Source organism: Falco peregrinus, chromosome 9 (genome assembly GCF_023634155.1).
Source record: "Falco peregrinus isolate bFalPer1 chromosome 9, bFalPer1.pri, whole genome shotgun sequence".
In the NCBI taxonomy this organism is placed as follows: Eukaryota; Metazoa; Chordata; class Aves; order Falconiformes; family Falconidae; genus Falco; species Falco peregrinus.
Genome location: NC_073729.1, coordinates 16845123 through 16868498, shown reverse-complemented (window position 1 = coordinate 16868498; position 23376 = coordinate 16845123). Strand labels below are relative to the sequence as shown.

General features: G+C 42.5%; 2 protein-coding genes across 5 annotated transcripts in view; both read left to right on the top strand.

Moving 5' to 3' along the window:
- The window catches only part of SLC6A5 (solute carrier family 6 member 5), a 32587-nt gene extending 28497 nt beyond the window's left edge, over positions 1-4090 (top strand). The window contains exons 16-17 of the mRNA XM_013301500.3: positions 1098-1265; positions 3572-4090. Of these exons, the coding sequence (XP_013156954.1) occupies positions 1098-1265; positions 3572-3727 (324 nt within the window). The 3' untranslated portion in view covers positions 3728-4090. The remainder of the gene's footprint in view (positions 1-1097; positions 1266-3571) is intronic.
- Positions 4091-13347: 9257 nt separating this feature from the next.
- Positions 13348-23376, top strand: part of NELL1 (neural EGFL like 1) — a 292018-nt gene continuing 281989 nt past the window's right edge. For 3 of the 4 annotated variants that reach the window (XM_055814651.1, XM_055814652.1, XM_055814650.1), the window contains exons 1-2: positions 13370-13539; positions 17795-17923. In XM_055814651.1, the coding sequence (XP_055670626.1) occupies positions 13491-13539; positions 17795-17923 (178 nt within the window). In that variant the 5' untranslated portion in view covers positions 13370-13490. Of the gene's footprint in view, positions 13540-17794; positions 17924-23376 lie in introns of all 4 variants that reach the window. The other variant, XM_055814653.1, reaches the window with a different exon arrangement.

The following is a 23376-nucleotide window of genomic DNA, read 5'->3' as shown; positions in this document are numbered from 1 at the left end:
ACTCTTGTTTCATTGTGGCAATATATAGGTATAGTTTGCAAATCCCTTTCAAAAAATTTGAAGACACAGCAGCCCGGTCTAATCTATAGTACTAAGAGAACATCAATGGCAGTGTAATTTTTTTTCTCGAGAGCCTTGCTAAAAATGAAGGTCTCTGCACGCTTTTTGGTGTGGGGTTTTTTTTTAATATTTTATTGTTTTCTTCCAATAGTTGCTTTCAAGATGCTGCCTTAGACCCGTTGTTACGCTTCTGAAAGGAATTGTAAGGCTTTTCTGCAAATTGCTTGGTTCCTTTACTGATCAGAGTTGCACTTAGCTACTGCCAGTAATCACAGGGAATAGGAAATCATGTTGTCTTTCAAGGAAAGCAAATTTGGAAAGCAAACAAGGTCCGTTCAAACTCACATGTTGTGTTGTTGTTCCCTCCAAATGTAATATTTAGTGCACTTAGAGTGAGAAGTAAATTGACACTGATCAGTCGTAATTCAATTTTTATGCAATGGAAACAGATAAAGCAAAACCCAAGCAATACATTATTTTCTATTATTGCTTCTGTAAAGCTAATATTTGATACATTTGGCTAGTCTAATATTAGACTTTCAATTACTTCACGTCTCTGGAAATACAACTGATGATTTTTATACGTGCCTTCACCTAGTTACACTGCTATAAATCTTCTCTGTGCAATTATTGCGGGCACAAGCATTTCCCAAAAGTTACTGAATTATGCACACATGTAAGCAGATGTATTGCTATTCATACAGTAAGTGAAATGGAGTAACTTAGCATAATCACATTAGGTAAAACTGCCAATAGACCATGTAATAAAGCATGTTACTCTAGGGGCAAGATTGTAATTTCAGTTCTTATGGCATAAATGCAGTGATTTTTGTGGGATTTTGTAAGATTTCCATGAAACTCATTAGATTCAGACTCTGACCTGTTTATTGCAGCTTGTGGCAGCAGGCAGCCTTAGGTGTATGTATTTTTATCTGTTCTGTACATACTGATGCTGTGTGTGGATGAGTACCATTTGTTGCACAGCAGACTTGTTTTGCTTACTCAAACATACTTGCTTTCTTTTCTTTTTTGTCCAGTTTATTCTTTGCTTCAGTTTTTACCAATGGGAACCAATGACCTACGGAGCTTACCATTACCCGGGCTGGTCCATGGTGCTTGGATGGCTGATGCTGGCCTGCTCAGTTATCTGGATCCCAGTTATGTTTGTGATAAAAATGCACCTAGCCCCAGGCAAATTTATTGAGGTAATTCTTCTGTCTTTTTGCTGCTTAAGAATATGGTCACAGGAGACTGTTTTATTTTACATTGAATTTTTTTTTTTTCTGATATTGAATGTCTAATAGTGCTAAGATTACTTTCTGGTAAACTGGTTATTGTGTTGCAAGGAGATGCTCAGTTGATTTAAAATGCAGACCTTCTATTCCCTGCTTCTCAACAAAATGCTCCTAAATTGTTAAGTGATTGCTTTTATGAGTACTAGAAGGAGTTACAAATTTCATGAGCCCCGGCATGGCATTCCTGAGAGGAAGTTGTTCTAGCTTTGTTGGCTTTTTTGCAAAAGCAGCGTGTAGGCATAGGAAGCATCAGCTGCTGGTGTGGATGGTGTCACAGCAAGCCCAGCATCAGAGCTGGAGGCCATCAGTCAGGAACTCCTTGTTTGCAAAGCGGGAGGTGCGTGGCTGCCGAGTCAGCTGGGATGCGCTCCTGGAGGTTGTGCCACTTGACGAAGTTGAGGAGTAAGACATACAAAGAGACCTCATGCTCTGCAGGTCACACTACTCATTATAGATCTTAGCTGGCAATCTTCACCCCCCACCCCCCCCACCCCCTTGTCTTCATCTCTTTATTTTACTTGAATAAGCTGATCCTCTCTGGCACCTGGGCTTAAAAGAATCCCAGGTGTCACTTGTGTGGTTGTGTTTTTTTTTTTTTTTTTTAAATGCTTCTTTTTGGTTTATTTTGCAAATCAGATTCCTGCCTTTTCCTCCCAGCCCACCCACCCCAGAAACATGGCAGTCCCCTTCTGCTGCCTGTCACTGTGCCCTGGCCCTGCCTGCCACCCCGGCTGTTCCATCCTGCTGCCACCTCAGTTCCTTGCAGGGCGCTGTACATGAATGTATTTCTCATGTCAGCATTTCATCCCTTCATTGCCTTCACCTTGTCTTCTGAAGAAGTTCAATGCTCTTATTTTTGGCCTTTGAAGCTCTCTCGGTTCTGCCCTGTCATCACTGCATGCTGCTTGTGCTGCTCCCTCCTTGGGAAAAGGAACAAACACTTGCCTCCACTTTTCAGAGCCATTTTTGCAGTTCAGCTCTCCTGTAAAACCCATCGGGGCTGTTATATGCTTCAAAAATGAAAAGGAGAGAAAATGCACTAAAATAGAATAATCTTTTTGGTCTCTGTCACGGTACACGTGCCCTAAGGGAAAAGACCATGCTTTTCTGCTTCACAGAGAGCAAAGGAATTTAATATTAAATGGTGGGACACCCTAGGGAGAGCATGCAAGTACATGGTTGACACTAGGCAACGGGGCCACTTGTCTAAAGGGCCATTCAGCCCTGGTGTAGAGCTCGTTGGAGTGCACAGGTCAGGAGACAACTGCTCCTCCTGGAAATGAGCTAATGCAAAATTAGACTTATTGTTCATTGCCTCGTAAGTTTCTCTTGAGACGAATTGCGCTGCGAATCTCTTCGGACTTGTATGTCTAGTACTGGCGTATGTATAGCTGCAGAAATAGGGTACTCGCCTGACTGTCCCTCTAGTAGCACACCCAAAGAAATGCCAAAAAGTTGGATCTGTTTTGAAGGGGTTTTTGCTGAAGCCCTTTCAGCTGTAGCCTGGTATTTCCTGAATACCAAGCCTGCGGCATAAAATTGTTATGGTTGATTTGGGAGGTAAGAGTTGCAAACTGATAATTAAGCAGAGATTAAAAAAACTGACATAGAGGTCTGATTCACTTTATTAGGTAATAAACATATAATTGTTCCCTCTTAAGCCATTAGAAATATGTTTTCTTTCCTTTTTATCTGTAAATGCACCAATCAAATTGGATATTCAATAAAGAAATCAGCAGAAAGATTAGAAGATTTTGGTTGTTTGCCAGGTTAACGTTCTCTTCCTTTTTTCCTGCAGATAGAAATGAAACATTTTGTCTTCTCAAAATTAAAATTTTGTTCGTTCATAACAACATACTACTTTTTGGTCATTTGTATACTTTTGGGAAACGCGCTAAATGGAAATCCAATTATTTTAATGCACTTACCCACTGCTTAGACCGTGGGGCTAAATAATTGTGCACATGTCCTTCAGTAAGTGAGCCTTGCAATCTGCTGAGCTCCCCTCGTATGGTGCAGGGGAGAATGTATAATTAAAATCTGGGCACTTTATCCTTTATTAATCTTGCAAACTTTGTGCAAAACAAACACTGAGCAGTGGAGCATTGCAGGGCCATCATCAATAATCTTAAATGAGCCTATCCTCATTTCTTCTGCACTGTAATTCTGTTCCATAACTTCCAATGAGATTCTCTTTTCTCTCCCCCATGTTGCAGCGACTCAAGTTGGTGTGCTCTCCGCAGCCTGACTGGGGTCCGTTTTTGGCCAAGCACCGTGGTGAACGTTACATGAATATGATTGATCCACTGGGAACCTCTTCCCTGGGACTTAAACTGCCAGTGAAGGATATAGAACTGGGGACCCAATGCTAATAGTTATTACATAGGTGGCAATAACATAGTCAGCCTTTTCAGATATGTTTTTTTCCATATCGTTTCCTCACCTTTTCTGCTTTTCTTTTCCGCAGTGCCTGAAAGTGGTTGCTTAGGAAAGCAGGATTTCCTGTTGCATGCCATAGGGAAGACCTAGCTAGACCACTTCCAGGTGTAGGTGATGCCCATGACGTGTTCTGTACCTGGTGAAACAGCAGAATTGCGTTGTGCAACAGGTTGGCACACCAGGTTTTGTCAGGTGATACAGGAATAAACAAAGCACGATGGAAAAATCTTTTCAGCAAATTGTGTGCAGAATTTGACCCGTTTCACACAAGCATCCTTGAAACAGGCAGCTATGATGGGACTAGGATGTTGTTACTGGTGTAATCCAAGGGAAGTTCAGCCCTCAGACGGGATGGAGGGGACCAAGGAATGGGATCTCCTGTAGTCCTGGTATCGATCCAGCGCAGGGCTCTGGCAGTAAGCAGGGTTGCTTTTTCTGCACTGACAGCAGACCTTGACCCATCATGTGTGCATACTTCTTTTATGATTTTTACTAACTTGGAGGACTTGTTATTTAAAGAAGCGGAGATCCTTTAAGCAGCACACCAGGAAGCAATATGTGGGATCAGAACAGAAACACAGGAATCCATTTGATCTTTTCAAGTGGAAAAATAAAAGCAAAATGTAAAGAAGTAATCATTTGAGACTGGGACTAAACTGAGTTTGAGTCTAAAAGTGGTTTGGAAATGGTGCCAGACTGAGGGGTATGGGCATCACTGTTTAAAAGTACTGCCACATGTTTCATTTGATAATGTGATATCTGTCATCTCAATTAAAAATGCCTCAGTTAGACAAAGGGTCTGAAACCTTGCTCCATGCTAAGTGCAACTGTGGTTTACTCACTTCGCTCCAATACTCCAAACATGGTTGTCCTTGTTTCTCTGCTTTTGTTTACAGTATCTCCTCAAGAAGCCATCATATAATTTGTGCCTAACTTTGTATTCTTACAGTGGTAAGTGTAGTCTAGTTACCACCTGAGAGCAGTTATTAGAAGTTAGATGTGCTGTTCAACTTTGTGACTCCCCATTCATTCTCGTATAAAGATCTTTATATAACCTTTAAGATGATGTATTCTTCTCTTTAAACTGATGGGGAAATAGCAGAACCCCACTTGTCTATATATTATATATATAGTACGTAAATTCCTCGAAGCAGTATTCTCTCCGAAATGTACATAGGGTTGTGAGTTGTGTTTTTTTTTTCTTTCCATTTAATACTTTTTAATTAAATAAACCAAAACCCCACAACAATTAACCACTGCAGTCATCCACGTGGATGCAATGGTAGACACACAAAATGCACTGGTTAGGGGCAGAGGTCAATTCAGTAGATGGCTGCTATAACATTGCATAGCAATAGAATGTTATAAATTATTACATTTTAGAAATCAGATATAAGTTGTGATAGGAATGCTAGATTTAAATAGTTTTGTTACCTATCGGGCAGAGTAAAAATAGAACTTTTTAAGAGTACATTTATTCACCTGAAGAGAAAATTAGCCCCATTTATTGCAAACGCACTAGAACGAGGGAGAAAAGTGTATCTTCGATAATTGGCAAAACTGTAACCTTTACTATCTTGTTATATCCTATACATACATATATGATATTTTTTAACAGTGATCAGTGTTCACGTAGTGTGTGCTAGTGATGTTTTCTGTCCCTGTAAATATCAATCAGTGTAGAGATGGTGAGCTTAGAGTAGTTTAGCCGTTTTTTCCCTCCCCACACACACTACTGCAGTAGCCGGTAAATGCTCTTTCCTTTCAGGGGACTGTTTCTATCCCGGTCTTTAGCCTGTCTGTCTCCATATTACAGGGTCTCAGGTAAATCTTCAGTTAATGTGTGTCTGTACATCAGTCGATGTGTTGTTTCATCCCGTTGAAGAAAACAAAGCAAAACCTAAACCTTAATGTAACACTTTCACAAATTGTTAACTTACTTTCTCTCTCTCTCTCTCTCTCTGTGTATATATATATGTATATTAAATCTATTAATCATTTTGCTGAAATTCCTCTTTGACGGGGCAATTAGTGTTGCCAGTTCTAGGCACTGCTGGAGACCTTTAATCCTCATGCAGGATGAGCGAAACACGGTTAGGGGCTGCCACTGTGTGGAGTGAGGGCAGATTTTGCAATATTTTGTGCTGCCCCCCACCCCCCCTCCACAGGCTCTGTTGGTCCCTGGCCGCCAGGGCAGCAGGATGGGACCCTTCTGGGAGCTTCTCTGCCTTAAAGCTCTGCCCCCTTTCTTCAGCGTCACCTGCTATCTTAATAAGGGGCTTGCTGTTCATGCTTCTAGCGCCTGTTTTCCTGGCAGACGCAGGTGTGAGAAGCCATGCTCTGTTTGAAGTAACGAAGGTCCGTAAAGACAAACTGGAAATGTGGCCCCCACGTCTATGTGGGGCTGAGGGACCTTCTCTGGGTGAAGAAAGGAACCTAAGTCAGCACCTTTAGTGGGAGTTAGGTATTTTTGTCAAGACAAATAACTTCAGACTTCTCTTTAGCAATATTATCTAGAATCTTGGTTTGATTTTTGGAGTCCAGGCTGGTTTCTCTTCACTACTACTGTGATTAAAAAAAAATAAAATATATATCTCTATAAAATCCATAGGTTTGTTCCTTTTAAAAAAAAGAAAACACACTCAAATCGCTTAACAGTTCTGAATCCTTTCACTTACTAACTTGTCTCAGGATGTGCATTGGAACTGGGATTAAATAATTGCAATAAAATTACCTCAGTGTAAGGATGTCGGCTACTGTCTACCTGAAGTATAAAAGAGATATCATTTGAAGAAATACTGCTAGGTTATGATATCTTGTCTTCGGCTTGGATTACCAAACCAGAATGCATATGAAAAAATGAATTGCTTTCCATGATTTATGTAATTAATCTGCTTGCTTTAATTTAGATGTTGTTCCTGTGCCTGCTAAGTCATTAGCACAGGATTAGGCTTGACTTTGAAACTCCGAAAATAGATGATAGTGATTTTGTTCTAGCTGATATTTGTCTTCAGCTTTGACCTCCATTACTAGGCTTGCAAATACATTTGGATACGGGGGAGAAATGCATACAAAAATCACAGAAGATAGGAAGTTTTCACTGTATGTTAAAAGCAGATTTTATTCTCCTATTAGACCGTTTTTTAAAGTATTTTACTGGCCAAATCAGAATGCTGAGATTAAATTAACCAGCAGTGTCTTTAAATAAGAAGTAACCTTGAAGTTTGGGAATGCACTTCATTTACCACATTCTAGGAAAAGTTTGCATGTACTTTGATAATTTTCTAAAAATACATTTAGTAACTAATTAAATACCAGTAAAGATCTTAAAAAAAAAAAAAAAAAGGAGGGGAAAAAGCCATATTAGTAAAAATGTGATGTACGTACTTGCAGATCTATCTATCTTGTGAGTAAAAAATGTTTAAATTTGGTGAAATTACTTGTGTTGCATAGTTTTTCTTTGAAATGAAATTGAATTTCTGGATGAGTTGAGATGCATTATTGTATGCGTTAAAGATTATACGTAATGCAAATGCTTGCCATCTTCAAATTCCTTGGGGTATTCCCGGTGTTTTTATTAAAACATACAATGTTCAAACCCTGTGTTTCAGCTAGACATGGCAGCACTTTGTTTCCAAAAGAAGGGTTTAACAAAATGACCTTTAATTGAGAAAGACTTGGATCGTCTTTATATGATGTTTCAATTGGGTCAAAGAAGTCTTTTGATTAGGTTCTGCTCCACTGACCCCATTAGACATGCCTCAGCACTGAAGATCATTGCTTCCGATACACTGTGTGGCTATCTCTTACCATGAAATTCCAACGTCTGATTTATTTTAAATACCTTTGGCCTTTTTGACTATATGTACAGTTGTATGGATAATTTCATTTCTTGTTGCCTGTGTTTAAAGGAATTCCTTACTTCTGACAGACATTGGCTTCCTATTGGTTTCTTATTCTGCAGTTCCTCTTCTTCTTGCAATCAAAGAAAGACTCGTAGGGATTGTGGGTTGCAGGCTGCGGAGCTCAGGCAAGCGGCAATCCAGAAAGCTTCTGTTTTGCTAGTGACACAGTTGTAAGAGATGCTCATTTCTGAGTTTGTAGTTAAATGGTATGCACATAAGATACCTGTGAAATGGTCAGAGCTTGATATTTCTGAGAGACTCGGGTTGGGAAGGGAGGGGTATTTGGGGTTTCTGCCTTTGTCGCTGTCAGGCAGCCTATTGCCAAAGAGAGTTTTTCCTGATGGGTTTAACATAATGTGAGAACTGGGCTGGACCTTATTGCTTGCAATATTATTATTTGCCCATAATATTTAAATACATCTTCAGGTAACCATTTGCCTTATAGCTATCTTCCATTGTTAGGAAAATTATTGACTGACTAAAACATGTTGTTATCTGTCATTTATATTATGTAGTATTACCTTGTAAGGTAGATGCTTAGCTGGTATAAATTATCACAGCTTTCTTTGCTGTGATAGTTTACACCAGCTGAGAATTTGCGCCCTGTGTCCTATGGCACTTTATTACGGACCCATCATTGATGGGTTAAATCTTAATTACTTGCGTAATGTCATATATAAATATATATATATATTTACAGGCATTCTATGGGGTACTGCTGCCTATGGATAAAGATTTGTACCCTAACCAGGTCATTATAATTTTTTCATTAGCTGTACGTGGAGAAGATATATTATGTTACAAAGGATGCATCATATATATCTCATGTAGTGCACATTATAATGCTGTGTGTTATTAATTTCAGAAACCATTATTCTTGAGGCCCTACCTCAAATTTTGTATTTATGTGCACAAATGCAATTTATTGTATTATATATTTGCCTATTATATTTGGATGTGATAAATTTAAATTATTCGATAATGTATGGGCTCTAATGACTCTAAATAAATGTCCAGTGTTTAAAACAGAAAATACGTCAATATTTTTCTGGTGAATGAAATGTCTCTTTTTCCACTGCCTCCTTCCCCACCCAATGCACACCACAAACATTGTTCTTACTTAACACACAGCCTTAAGGTATCTGCAGAATTGATCCATTTGATTGTTAGAAACCTTGAGCAGCAACTGCAAATAGCCCCCTTGGGAAATGGAGATGTTGCACAGCTGCAGAAACAAATATCAATTAAGTGGTTGGATTCTTAACTATTTGAGTGGTCAGTAGCTCGTGGAATAATTGATTGCTTATCAGAGGACCAACTGGATTTGCTTAAGTCCTTCTTATCCTATCAATTCAATCATCCCAAAGATTGTTGAACTGTTAAAAACAACAGGGGTTCATATCTGCTGGAGATGTGAACAAGAGGTGTGAGGGAAGAGCGAGTGAGGAAGGAAAGTGTGAGGACACCGTTCCTGATGTTACTGTACATTTTGTTTAAGGCTGAATTCCTGCGGTGTGGAGAGGGTGATGTGCCACAACGTGGATGTGGTGAGCAGGCTCTTCCCTTCCCGGCAGCCTGTGATGGGAACGGTACTGACCCAATCTGCTCCACTGCTGGCAGCCACCAGCTTTTGACGAGCTTTCCCCAAACACAGTAGCTGAAGTATGATGATTGATCACAAGGTGGCATCAAATGTGGTAACACAGGAGTTACTAGCACGGCACCAAGAGCGTGGCAGTAATCCCCGGTGAGGGCCTGATTCCAAAGACTGCTTCATAGGTACATAGGACTGTTTCGGCAGTACTGGGAATCAGTTCTCCCCACCACCCCAGGAAAGTGCTTTGTTCTGTCTATAAAGTTGCATTTCTCTGAGGTGCGGATGAAAGAGATGGCAGGACCTGATGATGGAAGGCTACAGTAATTCTTTGCACATACAAGGCAGATATCATCTTAGACAAGTCTGAAGTTATGAAGTGAGCATTGTGGGAGTCCTGAGAGGCAAGGTAAGCACCATTAGTGCCCTTTGGAGGAAGAAAAACCGAGGCACATGGAATTTGTTAAATCTCCAGAATCAACCAATGTAAATCAATGACATAACACATAGATTTTGGGAGTAAGAGACAGTCCTTTGCTGTCACCATTGAGCGCTACAGCACAGATAAAAATCCATGTCCTTTTAACTTGGTTGTATGGATTCACCCAGGCCATGCCTTAAACCAATGTATGTTACTTAAACAACTTGGAGTTAGGCACATCTTACATCTCAATGCTAGCAGATGTGCTTAGTTTGAAATAAGTTTACTCTTTTGCATACTGAAATTCCTACTGTCAGGGTGTAGACTGAAGGGCACATCTTATACAAACCTAGTAGATTAATCAGTTGTAAAGTTTAATTTAGGCTTTGCAGTGTTCAGACATAAGCTAACTGCACGTTTGGGAATGAAAAAAAAAAAAAAGGCAAGCAAGCAGTAGGTACTGCTCCATGACTGAGTAAAGTAGTAGACAAATGATTTCTCTTTGTAAGGCCTCATTCTGGTTTGTTTGTTGGTTATTTACATAATTATAAACCTTAACTTTCAGCCTGTTGGACTGATTATGTAGTCCTTTATAACTGTTTATCAGGTGGTAGGACAGGTATGGCACATAGTATTCCCCACCCCCCTTCAATCTACTTTTCTGCTTAGTACTTAGGTGTAAGTGCTGTTAATTCTTACCCTCTGCTGCCTGCAAAGTAAATTTTGCCCATCTGGATTGCAAGTATCCCTTTGGGGCTAGGCTTTCAAGGGATGTACACCTTGTTTGTGAATTGGGGGGGGGGGGGTGTTATATCCCATGAGCTACGAGGCTTTTTTTTTTTTTTCCTTTTTTTTTTTACCAGGTGGAAGCACTGGTGTTTTTCCCAGTGTTTGCCATTCAGCTGGCAACTGAGTCCACACATTAAGCTACATTTTAGGTAATAACAATTTTAATTGCTTTTTATTCAAGGCACCCAAACAACCTTACAACTGCTCTGAGAGATACTGGGCCCAGTCAAAATTACTTCATCCAGCTACAAAATGCCACAAGCTTTGTGGCTGACAGGACTAGCAGCTTAACACCACACGGTTAGCAACATCACAATAATTTAGGTCAAAATCAGGAAGTATTCAACGTCCAGCCGAGAGTGCAAGAACAATCTTTCACAGGAATATTATCTGAGCTGAAATCCAGCTAGCGTGCCAGGATTAACACTCCACTCTTGCAAAAGTGCCATCAGATTTATTTTTTTTTTAAATTGCTATGAATGTTCAGGAACACAGTTCTAATTCTTATCCGAATGTCATGCCTTTCAGCTATATATACTTCCAACAAGATCATATCAGAACATCAGATTTTTTGGTGATAAAGGGAGATGATTTGTTGCCATTAGAGGAGGTGTAAGAATAGTGTTGGCTGGGAGAATGTGATTTTTTTGTTGTTATCGTTTTCCATCCATTTTTCCTATCCTTTTCCACTATGAACAGCTGAGAATGCTCGTAAGATTGCTAATGCTTTCCCTGTGTGTGTTCTTTTGGGCACTGAGCTGGACTACAGGAAGATCCACCAGATCTGTGGGACCACCTCTGTTGAGAGCACTTCCTACCATGTTGCTTGCGTAACTTCTTGCAGTTCCTGTGGGCTCTTTGGATGTTTCTGATCAACAGAAGAACAAATCAAGAATGACTAGGGCGTTCTTTATCCGTGAGAACATTTGAGGTGTGATTGAAGCTGTGCTTTATAGCTGGTAACTCGGTGCAATTTTTTGTATGTACCCACAACGATTTTTTAAAACAGCATTTGATCTGGATTTGGGTGAAGATAATAACAGGTCTCTTTAAGAATCTCTCTATGCCCTGTTTAAACTGTATGTACTCTAAAGACTCTGTACAAAGTGGAAAAATGAAAACTTGAGCTGAATTAGATGCATTTTTACGTGTAGATAGACCCTGGGTTTTACTTCCAGATAAGCACAAACAGTGCGAAGGTAATAGGAATTGGATATATAGACCTCTTTCACAGAAAGAAATCTCCTCATAAATCAGAATGTATATACTGTGCAGAAAAATGATTTTATCAGGATGGGATGGAAGGGTGTGTCTTCACCAACTGATGTACCATTGTCTCTTTTTCTTGTTGCTATGGTTATATAACACTAGATATACACACATCTACTTCTATACCATATAGATACTTCTCCCTGTGCCCCGTGATTAAGAGATATAATAAATCAGCACCCTAAACAAAAGTAAGGAGCTACAAACCTCTATTTGAATAAAAGCTGTTTTGATACGCAGGAGTTAAATGACTGAGGTGCTTTTGGAATGACCACCCCAGAGATTTTTGGGACTGCATTACCTTGCTTGCAGTTAGGAACAGCTGTTTGCAGGGATCTTACTAATCAATTATGCAACCAGGTTCATACAATAACAGACTGGTTTGGGGTGGAATGGACCTTAAAGATCATCATGTTCCAGGTCCTCTGCCAGGGGCAGGGACACCTTCCACCAGCCCAGGCTGCTCCCAGCCCCGTCCAGCCTGGCCCTGAGCACTGCCAGGGATGGGGCACCCACAGCTGCTCTGGGCAGCCTGGGCCAGCGCCTTGCCACCCTCAAAGGGAAGAATTTCTTCCTAATATCTCATCTAAATCTACCCTCTTTCAGCTGCAGTTTTCCTCTTAGTAATTTAAAGGTGTGAGAATGCAACTGCCCCTTAAGATGGACAGGATGATTTTGGTGTCATCCTAACTTTATCCAAAGGTACAGCTTATTATTTTACATTTAAGATGGCTGGAATTTGTGTGGTGCAGAACCAAAACGCAGTGTGACAAGGGGAAGCGGTACAGGAGGGGATTCTCTGGCTTTGCAGCTGAAATGGCTTGATGAGAACTGTAGCAAAGCTAGATCAGCTGGAAGTCTCACCTTGCTCCTGTTTGGTGTGACGGGAACTGCTCTGGCGCCCATGATGCCTACTTCAAGTGTAAACCAGGTGTTCTGCAGGGGAGAGTTGCTGCACATAATCAATGCAGGTGGTAGTCCGTTTCTTGCCAAGGATTGAGCCAAATTAAAGGCTGTAGGAAGACACGTTTGAAGACAGGTTTTAAAACAGCAGATCCCCTGATGACTCGTAAGTATCTTTACTTCTCTTTTAGACTGCAGGGGCATGAAAGAGCAGTTAAGTGAGTTGAGCAAGGACATGTAAGAAGCCCGAGGAACCGTTCGGATTTCCATATTACATCTCAGAACTTCTTTTTGTTTATTCATATCAGGCATGAATTATTACTAAGACTAAATAGTTAATAAGGGCCGATTCTCACTGTTTCTACGCCGGGAGGGAGGCGGCGGCGCACGCCTGCGGCAGGGCTGCGGGGCCGCACCTCGCACCCCCCCCGGGGCTGCGGCGCGGCGGGATCGCTCGTCCGCGGGGAATCCACCCTCGCGGGGGGACACGGGCCGGGCCCCCCGTTTGGCAGCGGGGGAGACGGGGCGGCCGGGGGGCTCCGCCTGCGCTGCGCCGGGGGCCGCTCCGCTCCCGGGCGCGGCCGTGGCCGGGCGGCGGCGCTGGCGAGGCCCGAGGGGGCCGCGCGTCACGGCGGGGGGCGGGCGGGGAGCCCCGCTGCGGGGGCGTCGGGGCCGCGCCTGGGCAGCGGGCGGAGCCGCCGTCGCCTGCCGGAGCGGCTCCGCGCGTCGGAGGCTGCGCTGGGCTCCGCTGGGCTCGGCGCGGCTCCGCAGCAGCTGCCTGGAGGGAGGCGGGCGCCGCCGCCCGCGCCGCGCCGATGGGTCTCCTCCTGCTCCTCTGGGTGTGTGCGGCCGCCGCCGGGGCAGGTGAGGGGCCGGGCCGGGGCTGCGAGGTTGCTGGCCGCCTCCCCGGGGAGCGAGGGCCGGGGCCGCCGCCCGGCGTGCGCTGGCGGCGGGCGGAAACTTTGCGGGGCGGCGGCGGGGCTGTGCCCGCTGCGGGGAGCGGGCGCGGCCGCGGCTCTGCCGGCTGCCGCCGCGGCGGGGCTGGCCGTCCCTGGCCGCGCGGAGCGCAGCGCGGGGTGTCCCCGGCGGGGAGCCCCGGGGGGCGGCCGCTCCGCGGGTGCCGTGCGGCGGGCGAGGGAAAGTTTTCCGAGAGCGGCGGGAGCGCTGCGCCCCGCGGGGAGGGGAGCGGGGCGCGGAGCGGGGCTGGGGTCCGGCCGGGCGGTGCTGCCCGCCGGAGCGGGCGCGGGGGGGCGAGGGCGTTACTCTGCCGGTGATATGCCCGCTGCATTATTGCTAGGGCGCTGCGCGGCCGAAGTGCCGTCCCTTGCTCCTCGGGGAGGCTTTGTTCTTTTTCCCCTTGCCCCGGGTACCGGTGTGCCGCGGCTGGAGCTAGTCAGGGGGACGTTTGTTGGTAGCTGTGCTGAAGAAAATCACCCAGCACGATTATCAGAAGCGCAAAGGAATCGATGTTTTAAAATTATAATTCCGGTAATTATGACCTCATCAAAATCTGCAGACCTTGAGGGGTGTGACAGAAGAGTAGTTGCAAGAAAATGCCACCTGTCCCTTCCGTAGTTGGCGTTACTGCCAGTAGCGCGCACAGGCATTTGCAATGGCCAGCAGGACCCGAAACTCCGCCACTTGGAATTGCGAAGCCACTCGGAAAGTTCTTTTGTGTGCAACAATTGCCACTAAAGTTGTGAGAGGAAAGAGCAAAATGCCGCTTCTAGAGCCTACTCTTTACCGTTTGAGCGATGGCTGGAGCGTTTGAGCTGGAAATGACTCGGCTGCGTTGAGTGTGCTTTTACTTAAAGTTTTTCCATCCCCAAATAGCATGTTACACATGTTGAGGAAATTATAAATGTGCTGCATACGTTGCATGGCTGCACATTAGCTAGATGGAGCATGGCATGATTGCTGGTGCTTGGGTGTAGGTGATAAAGGAGCAAGCAGAGAATACAAGCTGTTGGAGCTGTAAGGCAGAATTAATTTCTTTTAGGGATTTCCTAGTGACATCATTCATAATTATATGGCTTAATCCTGTAATCTGCTGTAGTGCCTTCAGTTCACATTGGGCCAAATCCAGCAAGTACTGAGGTGGTTTCTGGTCCTGCCCCCCTGACTGAATCATTTGGACTTTTGCTTGTTTAAGCCACTGATTCAAGGGGAATGGCCCAATTAATTTAAATAGGAATTGAAAGCAATAGCACTCAGGATCACGATCAGGCCCAGGCTTTGCACAGTTCTCCAGTGCGAGCAGATGAGTTGATGGTTAATTTTTACTTCAAAAAGGAGCAGTAGTTCCAGCTGCTTGTGTCACTGAAGTGAGGCAGCATAAAATACTAGTCGCAAGTGTGGATGATATGCCTGTGGTATCTTTCTGATAGACTGTGGGAGACCACAGGGGAAAAGGAGACTTGGTTATCATACTGAAGCTGCTGATTTGTTGTTTATTAATTATTAACTAGGCTTTTGAGTGCCTGCTGCAGTTTGAAGAACCAGCACAAGAAAATGATTAGGTATTTAAAGCAATGTAGGCTTTTGTAAACAGTTGCTGTGACATTAGAAATAGTCTCTGTTTTTGAAAGCATTTTAGAAGCTGGAAGGGGGCACACTGAAGTTGTCACACAAGATCCTTCACTGGCATAAATCGAAGCCTGTGGAGCTACAGTGATCTATACTTGTTGAGCCTTGGGTATTCAGGCTGGAATAAACAGCTTTAATAGAGCAGTGGAGCTACTGTGATTTATGGCAGTGCCTATACTTGCTAGATGTGGTTTCTGTCCTCACCCGTTTTGATGACTGTGGCTGAGCTTTCACTGACTTCAATGGCAGCAAGATTTGTCTTACTGGACATAGCGTGTCCTTTCCACTGAGCAAGTTTTAGTCCCTACTTGATCTTCCTTCGTATGAGTAGATTTTTGCTGATCTGAGTGGATCTAACCCCTTTCAAATGAGAAGCAGCATGCTCTGTTCTTGGCAGAGACAGAAGACGCTATCTTTCCTGATAGGTAGGTTCTCGCAGTTTACAGTATGCTGCTTTTCTTTGGACTGAAAATCTTAGATGAATTAAGTTGTCCTTCTGTGGTTTTTTTTCTTTTTTCCTTTTTCTAAAACATTCTTTGATTTTATGTTGGTGTCAGCCCAAAGCTGCTCCGGGTATTTATAGTGTGTTTGTGTCTGGAGTTTGTAGGCTGCAGCCCTTGCACTGAAGAGTTGCTGTAGGTTGGGAATCAATAGGTTGCTAAGTTCTCTTCTGTTAGTCGGAGGGAGATAGACTAAAGGAAAGCAGATGCTGGCAGATGTTGGCTATGGCGGGGTGGGTACGTTTCTTCAGTAGCATCTTGACTGTGTGTGAATGATTTGGGACCAGAAGACCTGGCTGGCTGCCTTTTAATGCCAATGCTTCTTCCAGAAGGGGAAGAAGGTGTTCTTGGTCCGTCAGTGTGCACGGTGTCAGTTGTGGTTGTTCAGTGCCTGAGCGTCTAGCGTGGGTGAGGTCAAAGATAGTGCTAAAAGCCTGATGATGTGGCTGATTATCTGGGAACCTTTTACCTTGGGAGAAGTTTATCTGGGTTCATATTCCCTAATTTTAATTTTCTATGAAAAGGTACTTATTCCTACATCCTTATGAGAGCACTGTGTATGTACTCATTTGGATATGTCAGCGCTCTTGGAGCTTTAGTTCTGCTAGATGCCTCTAGATCTTAATTGTCTTTATAGTCTAAGGTTGCTAGAGACCTCTAAAGCTGTCTTTTCAATTTTTTTTACTACTCTGCCCCTTGTGCAGTAGAATCCTTTGCATTAGCACGACACTTTGTTCCAACAAGTTTTAATGCTTGAGTAAAGGAAAGGGGGAAGGGCTATGGTACAGGTGATTTATGATAATACATAACTTCTTGTTCATTCTGTACACCTCAGTAATTTCTTAGAGCCTTTCAAAGAATCAAACTAGAATATTTGCTGCTTAACTGATCCAGAAGCACAGTCCTAGAATAAGAAATGAAGCAATTTAGACCTGAACGTGAAGTCCACTCAGTGGAAATCAATCTGATGAGCTTTACAGGTAATGTCCTTGCTCTACGGAAGTCAGTGAGACTTCTACCATTAACTTCAGCTGTGTCAGGATTTCATTCTTGCAGCCTGTTCCCGTTACTAATGATGTTAGTAAAAAAAATCATTAGGAAAGTGGTCAGATCCCACAGGAGATATTTGACCTATGTCTCAGGCACAGATCTCATATCACACTTATTGCTTTTTTGAGAAGGACGCTGTGGTCAGGCTGGCCTCTTCCCATCCCTAGAAAAAGGAAATGGGTTTAATGAACTTGGTGAGCCATAACCATCAAGTTGCTCTGAACTTTTGAAAACAGCAACTTCAAACCGCTTAAGTCTGTGTCTTTTCTGTCAATCCCATCAGGTCCCTGCTAGTTCGAGTGCACAGGCTTTTCCTGGGCTTAAGCCATTTTTAAATTTTAGGTTTAAATTTGTGCTTCTCCAGCAGGTGCTCCTGCAGACCAAGGAGGTGCTACTGCTAGTTTAGGTGAATGAATGTCTGCGATTTGTAGGCAGGCTTTGGCACACCTCTCAGGCGCTGGCTGTGCTGAAAAATGGAGGTGCGCTTCCAAAGCCATGTCAAACAGTTTTGTGAGTCAAGATCATTTTGTTCATTTTGGAAAACAGACTATGAGCTATGTGGCTTGATCTGTTAGTCACAGCTAGGTATGAAATGTGAGAGGAATTTTCAGTCCTCCCTTCTCCCTGGAAATAGTGTGGCCAGCAGATGAATGCTGCAAATCTCTTTAATCTTTTTGCATAGGTGGTTATGCTTTTATTTATTTATTACTTAGCCTTATGAAGATCTGAATTAATGTATCAGTTTTAGAATGTGTTAACTTGTGTGTAGGAAAGGAAACAGTTTAATTGAAAGAACTGGAAAAGAATATTTTCTTTCTTGTGCAGCAGAGTTACTGTCTTACAAGTAATTACTGTATACGGTGTGTGACTGTAAAGGTACTAGAAATGGCTGTGTTAGATAATCTCCATTCTTTTCATTACCAGATTTGAAATAAAAATTGATCTAACTCTCTCTCTTCCCCCCTCTCCTCTGCCTTGAACAGCTGTAGGATTTGGAATGGATCCTGACTTACAAATTGATATCATCACAGAATTGGATCTTGTGAATACAACCCTTGGGGTAACACAAGTGTCAGGACTACACAATGCCAGCAAAGCATTTTTATTCCAAGGTGAGAGAAACATCCTCAATTCTTTTACCTCACTTCTGTCTGTATGAGCTCATAAGAGCTTTGATGCCTAACTGATGCCCTGTAATAGTGGTCTTACTTAACTGCCGCTTTTATTTTTATTTTTTTTTAAATAGTTCTTGTTACTTTCCTGAAATATGTATGGATTTTTGGCTTCTTTTTAGCGTGCTGCCAGGTAGTTGAGGTTAGAGGCCTTTAGGGGAACTATTTTTGGGTAGATTTTCAACACTCCCCGGTAGTTATTTCTAACTAAATGTATCAGCGTGGTGCTAAGGCTTGGACTCGGTTGTATTCTTGTGTACGTTCTTTCTGTGATTGTACACGTACAGACACACACAGAGCTGAAGCTATGTAACTGAGGAAGCATTTAATGTGTTGATGCTGATTAGTAACGTGTAGCAAGACTGTCATCAACTTTGTGGAAATGGTTACAATGAGAAAATTGAACAGTATTACATTCAACTGTCCAAGCTGAGTACCAACCAGATGCAGAGTATGTCCCTTTGAATTGTGATTTTTTTCATTCAATATTCTAAGGTAATGCTTGTGAAGTGTTTTAAAATGGTGTTGTGTGTTTTTTGTATTTTTAGTGAGTGAAATTCTGGATAAAATAACAGATTTTACCATGGATTTAAGTGAGGTGCAGATTAAGAGCCGATGTCCCATGTAGCACTGAGTTGCTACAGTATGCTTGTTAGGGGAGAAAGACATTTATATCAGTTGAGATTAACCTATATATTAAAGCCCAGCTGGGAACATTTTTATTGTGGAGACTTCCCATGTTTGTCTTTTCTTTATTGTGCTTTACTCTGTGTTGAAGTGTGCATGTTAGTGTCTCATTTTTTGATATTTGACCTCTATAGCTGTTTTTAGAGGCAAATGATTATGCTCTCTTTGAGCTTTCATTCTTTATCTGCAATGCTAACTGACTTTATTGTAAGTAATAAAAGAAGCGGGTTTATAATCATAGTTCATTCTTCACCTGGCCAAGAGCAGTTTAGGAGCCAGAGCAGAGATACTTCTGGAGACGACCTCAGAATTTGTTAGTCATATATCCAGTCTTCTGTGATACAATGAGTAGCGTGACTTTCACTGATTTCATGGATTCTCAGATTCATTTCCAGAAGACCATTAATTTATTCATTTAAAGGTATCAATTGTTTTTCTTTCGATACCCTGACTCCAGGTTATGTTGTATTATATTATGGACAAATGACATGAGAGTCATTCCTCTAAGGACTGCAATGGCCTAAATGACTTAGAATATTTTGGTATTTCCAATTGCTATTCCATGCAGTTAATCACACCCACACTGACAAACCGTTATGGTAAGTTTTCACAGGCTAGTGGTCAGAGTTGCAGGGAAGAAGACTGAGATGTATTTTTATGGACACCGATTGAAACCACTGATACTGAAAGTAGCTTTGAAAGGTTAATAGTGAAGATGTTCTAGATGTTCTGTTCTTTTTGCCTTGGAGGACCCCATCTGCAGTTTACAAACGTAGAGAAGACTAGTGTAAAAAAGGTAGAGCTTGTAAAATGCACGTGAGTAGAAAAATTAGAAGTTAGATGTTCATGGGACTGTACAAAGTGAACAAACAGTTTGAAGTCTAATGTTAGGTAAATAAAACTTTTTTAATTCCCGCAACAGAAATGCTTTTTGCTAATGCATGCAGGAATAGCCTTGTGCTTAGGTATTGCCTCTAGTATAGAATTTCTTGGAAGATGGCTTGGGAAAATTATTCCCTTCAGTTAACCTCATTAGCCCTTGGGGTGGGAGAAGAATGAAGAGTTCTGGTCTGTTACTGCAGCCTGAGAGAGGTCTGTGAGGGATCTGTTGCTGCTGCTGCTGTCAGATGGGAGGGAAGTCCAAGGCTGCCCTGTTGGCTGCTTCCCTTCTTGTTTGTATCTGTTACTTGCTAAATGTCAGTGGTGTGTCGGCAGCTGTGTGAATTCCCTTTGACTTAACAGAGGTGGCTTACTTTACAACTGCAGTCTGGCGGTGTGCCACATCCTTTGGCTGGGACTGGGAGATACTTTATTTTGATTTTTATCTGCCATACAGTAAACCCAATATAGAACTCGGGGCAATGTATGCACAACTTCTGTGTCTGAGTTAAAGTAATACTTTTTGCTACAAAGATTCACAGAAAAAACCCCAGGTAACCTGACGCTCACAGAAGAGGGGAAAGACTGGAAGTTAGTGCTTAGTTCAAAGTTACTGTGTCCTCTTGGACTAACTATTCCAGTCTCCAAGATGTGGTCCTTTCAGCAAAGCTCTGCTTTGATTATTTCTTACCATAGGCAAGTAGTGAATGCATGCTGTGCCTCACTGTGTCATGCTTCTCCGGTGTTGCCTTTGGGGCTCCGAGCAGGGGAGGACCTGCTTCACCTGGTGGGCTGATGGCTGAACGTGCAGCCACATGAGAAGACTACTTCACTCATAGGCTTTCATCACTGAGGATTTCCTAGTTTAGGAAATGAGAAGAGTTTGTGAGTATGTTAAACTGAAAGAGAGTAGATTTAGATTAGATATTAGGAAGAAATTCTTCACTGTGAGAGTGGTAAGGCACTGGCCCAGGTTGCCCAGAGCAGTTGTGGATGTCCCATCCCTGGAAGGGTTGGACGGGGCTTGGAGCAACCTGGCCTAGTGGAAGGTGTCCCTGCCCATGGCAGGGGGGTTGGAGTGTGATGATCTTTAAGGTCTCTTCTAACCCAAACCACTCTGTGATTTTATGATTATGAATTTTTAATATTTGCATGTTCAGAAGGTCTTTTCCAACCCAAACTATTCTATGGTTCTATGTTCTTTGGTGTGCGGTTTTCATAGGGAGAGTTTTGCCCACCACCTTTGGCAGTGCCCTTGCAGCAATGTAACAGGGCTCTGAGCTTCTGCAAAGTGGATCGTTTTCTGTCTTCTCAGATGTATTTCCTAAAATGTCTTTACTAGAGGTGTTCAAACTGAGAGTGTTCCTTTGTATGTCCCTGGAAGTCTACATCTTTGAGGTAGAGAAATGTTTTCCTGTGAATGAAAGTTTTTGAAATAAGTTTTGGCCATTCTTTCCGTTGCATTTAGAAGCAAAAAGGAGAAATGAAGAAGTGTGGTGATGGGAAGACATGCACAAAAGAAAGAGAAACTATTATTTTTAATTAGCTTTTCTATCAGTGATGTTAGCTGTCTTAGAGTAATGTATTATTTGTTACAGAATGTCTGGGGAGTGATGTCATGATTTGATTTATGCTGGAGAAAATGTAGAGGGACTCTTTTCCCTGGACAGTTAGCGATTTCAGTCCAAGACAACCTCGGTGGGACCAGTGGAGTATTCTGATTTTACAATAATACAGGTAGTAATGGATGAAACACAAAGTTCCGTGTGAAGCAGCTTTACAAGCAAAGAAACAAATTCAGTAGTGTTGAAAATCATATGACGGCATCACAGAACCAAAGTGGCAATAGAGAGATGTGGGTGCCTTTGGGCAAGTAAATCTGTTCCCAATTCAGAAAAGCATAGAAACCTATAATTAAGTGTAGTCGTCTAAGTGGTCCTGTTGGGCATGGACTTTGATTATTAGAGTGTTTCAGCTGGATTTTTGATCCATCGGTTCTATTATTTGTGTGTTTCAGTTACATTGCCTGTGAAATGGGGATGAGGGAATCCAAAAAGCAGCGCAAGTGCTCATAACTGCAATTCTGCAAACAGTCTGACTCTTAAGATCCTAACGTTATGGTGTCTTGATTATTTATCTTTTATTTATTTATAGAAATGAGTGATGAAAAAAGGCTGTGTGTCCAGATGGGTTGTTCTAGCATGAAGGGATAAAGGAGGGTGAGTGGAGATTATTGAGTAGAGTGGTTTTAGAGACCAGGGCACTCAAGATTCCGGTGTCTGACCCCACATTTCCTTTCTTCCAACCAGGAGTCCAAAGAATTCAAGAAAACAGTTCTGAGGGTGGGTGGGAAATCTGCTTCAAAGATCTGTATTGAAAATATTAATCCTCCACCTAATGCATTACAATAACATCTTAGAAATGCTGAGTGAAATACATCTGTAAATAGTATCTTACAAATGTGACAAAATGGTACTGAAATTCCTGGAACAGGATTATAAATTTTAGTACATTAAAAAAAAAAATGAGGCATGGCTTACGTAGCGGGGCTCAGTCCTGTTCTGTGTTTCAGAGAGCAGGGAAGCAGGGCTTGTTTTTACCCTGTGGGTGGAAACCTCAGCAGGATCTTGAGTTCAGTGGCAGAGAAAGGCTTTCATTATAAATAAGGCAAGAGGAGGTCCTTACCTGGTCGTCCTGTTTCTAGGTAGGCTGAGCCCAATTTTTAACCTAGCTGTTAAATTATGTGATTACTTTAACCAGTCTGACTTTTGTTCTGTGCTCAGTTCTCACTGGGGAAGTAAAATTTTATTCCTTTTACAACCTGTCAGCTATGCCTATTTCTTCTTAATTCTTCTTCTCTCAATATCTCTTTTGCACTGAGAGAGGCTTAAAGCCTTTACTTACAAAACAGTTCCCCAAGTTTCTTAAGGCTCTGCTGTTTCCTTTCCTAGCAATCTGGCGTTTTTTTCCAACTTAAGTCTTTAAATTAAGAATGGTCTTTTTACTATGTGTACTATGTACAGCACTCAGTAAAATCAACCACCAGGTACTGTTTAAAAGTCTAGCTATATGTAGTCCTTTCTTCCTTGACCGTTTCTTTAACTTGTCTTAAACAACCACTGGGTTTGTAAGAGAAACACCTGGCCTGCAGCTCCTGCAGCACAGAGTTCAGTCATGCTCTTTCTTCCCATTTTGTGCTGGTGATTGCCAAGTTCTTTTCTGTACAGCTGTGGCTCCAGCAGGAAAGGTAAAAGAATAACAAGTATCTTAAAGTACAGAGAAAGGTAGTGTTTTTTGTGAGAAAAGAGCGAATCTTGTTGAGTTCCTGAGACAAAAGGGCTGTCCTGCTTCAGGCCAAAAGAGAGAGCAAAGCTGCAGTCCCAGGGCGGGTCGAGGTGCCTCCCAGCAGACTCGTTTGGGCTTCCAGATGCAGTACAGCCCTCTCTCAGTGTGTTATGGATACTTTTTTTTTCTTTAGATACCTTCCGCATTGACGTGCTCATTCCTCACTTAGAGAGTAGAGGTATTTCCAGATCCCACTGTAGGAGTGCGAGTTCCAAAAGTCAGCGTTTGCAGTGCCCATGTTGGAGGGGTTTGATTGCTAGCCAGATTTGCTATGCTTTGACTTTGATGGGTAAGGAAAACTGTGTAAGTTGATCTTGTCATCAGGAGTGGGCACATAACCTTTATATTAGGAATGTTAGTTCTGCTTCTGCTCGGACAGTCTTCAGGATACATTTGTTATGCCCTGGCTACGTGTGTGCCCAGGAAATTCCAAGGCCTGGTGAGTAGGCTGCTGCCTTCGTTCATCCATGTGTGAACATCTT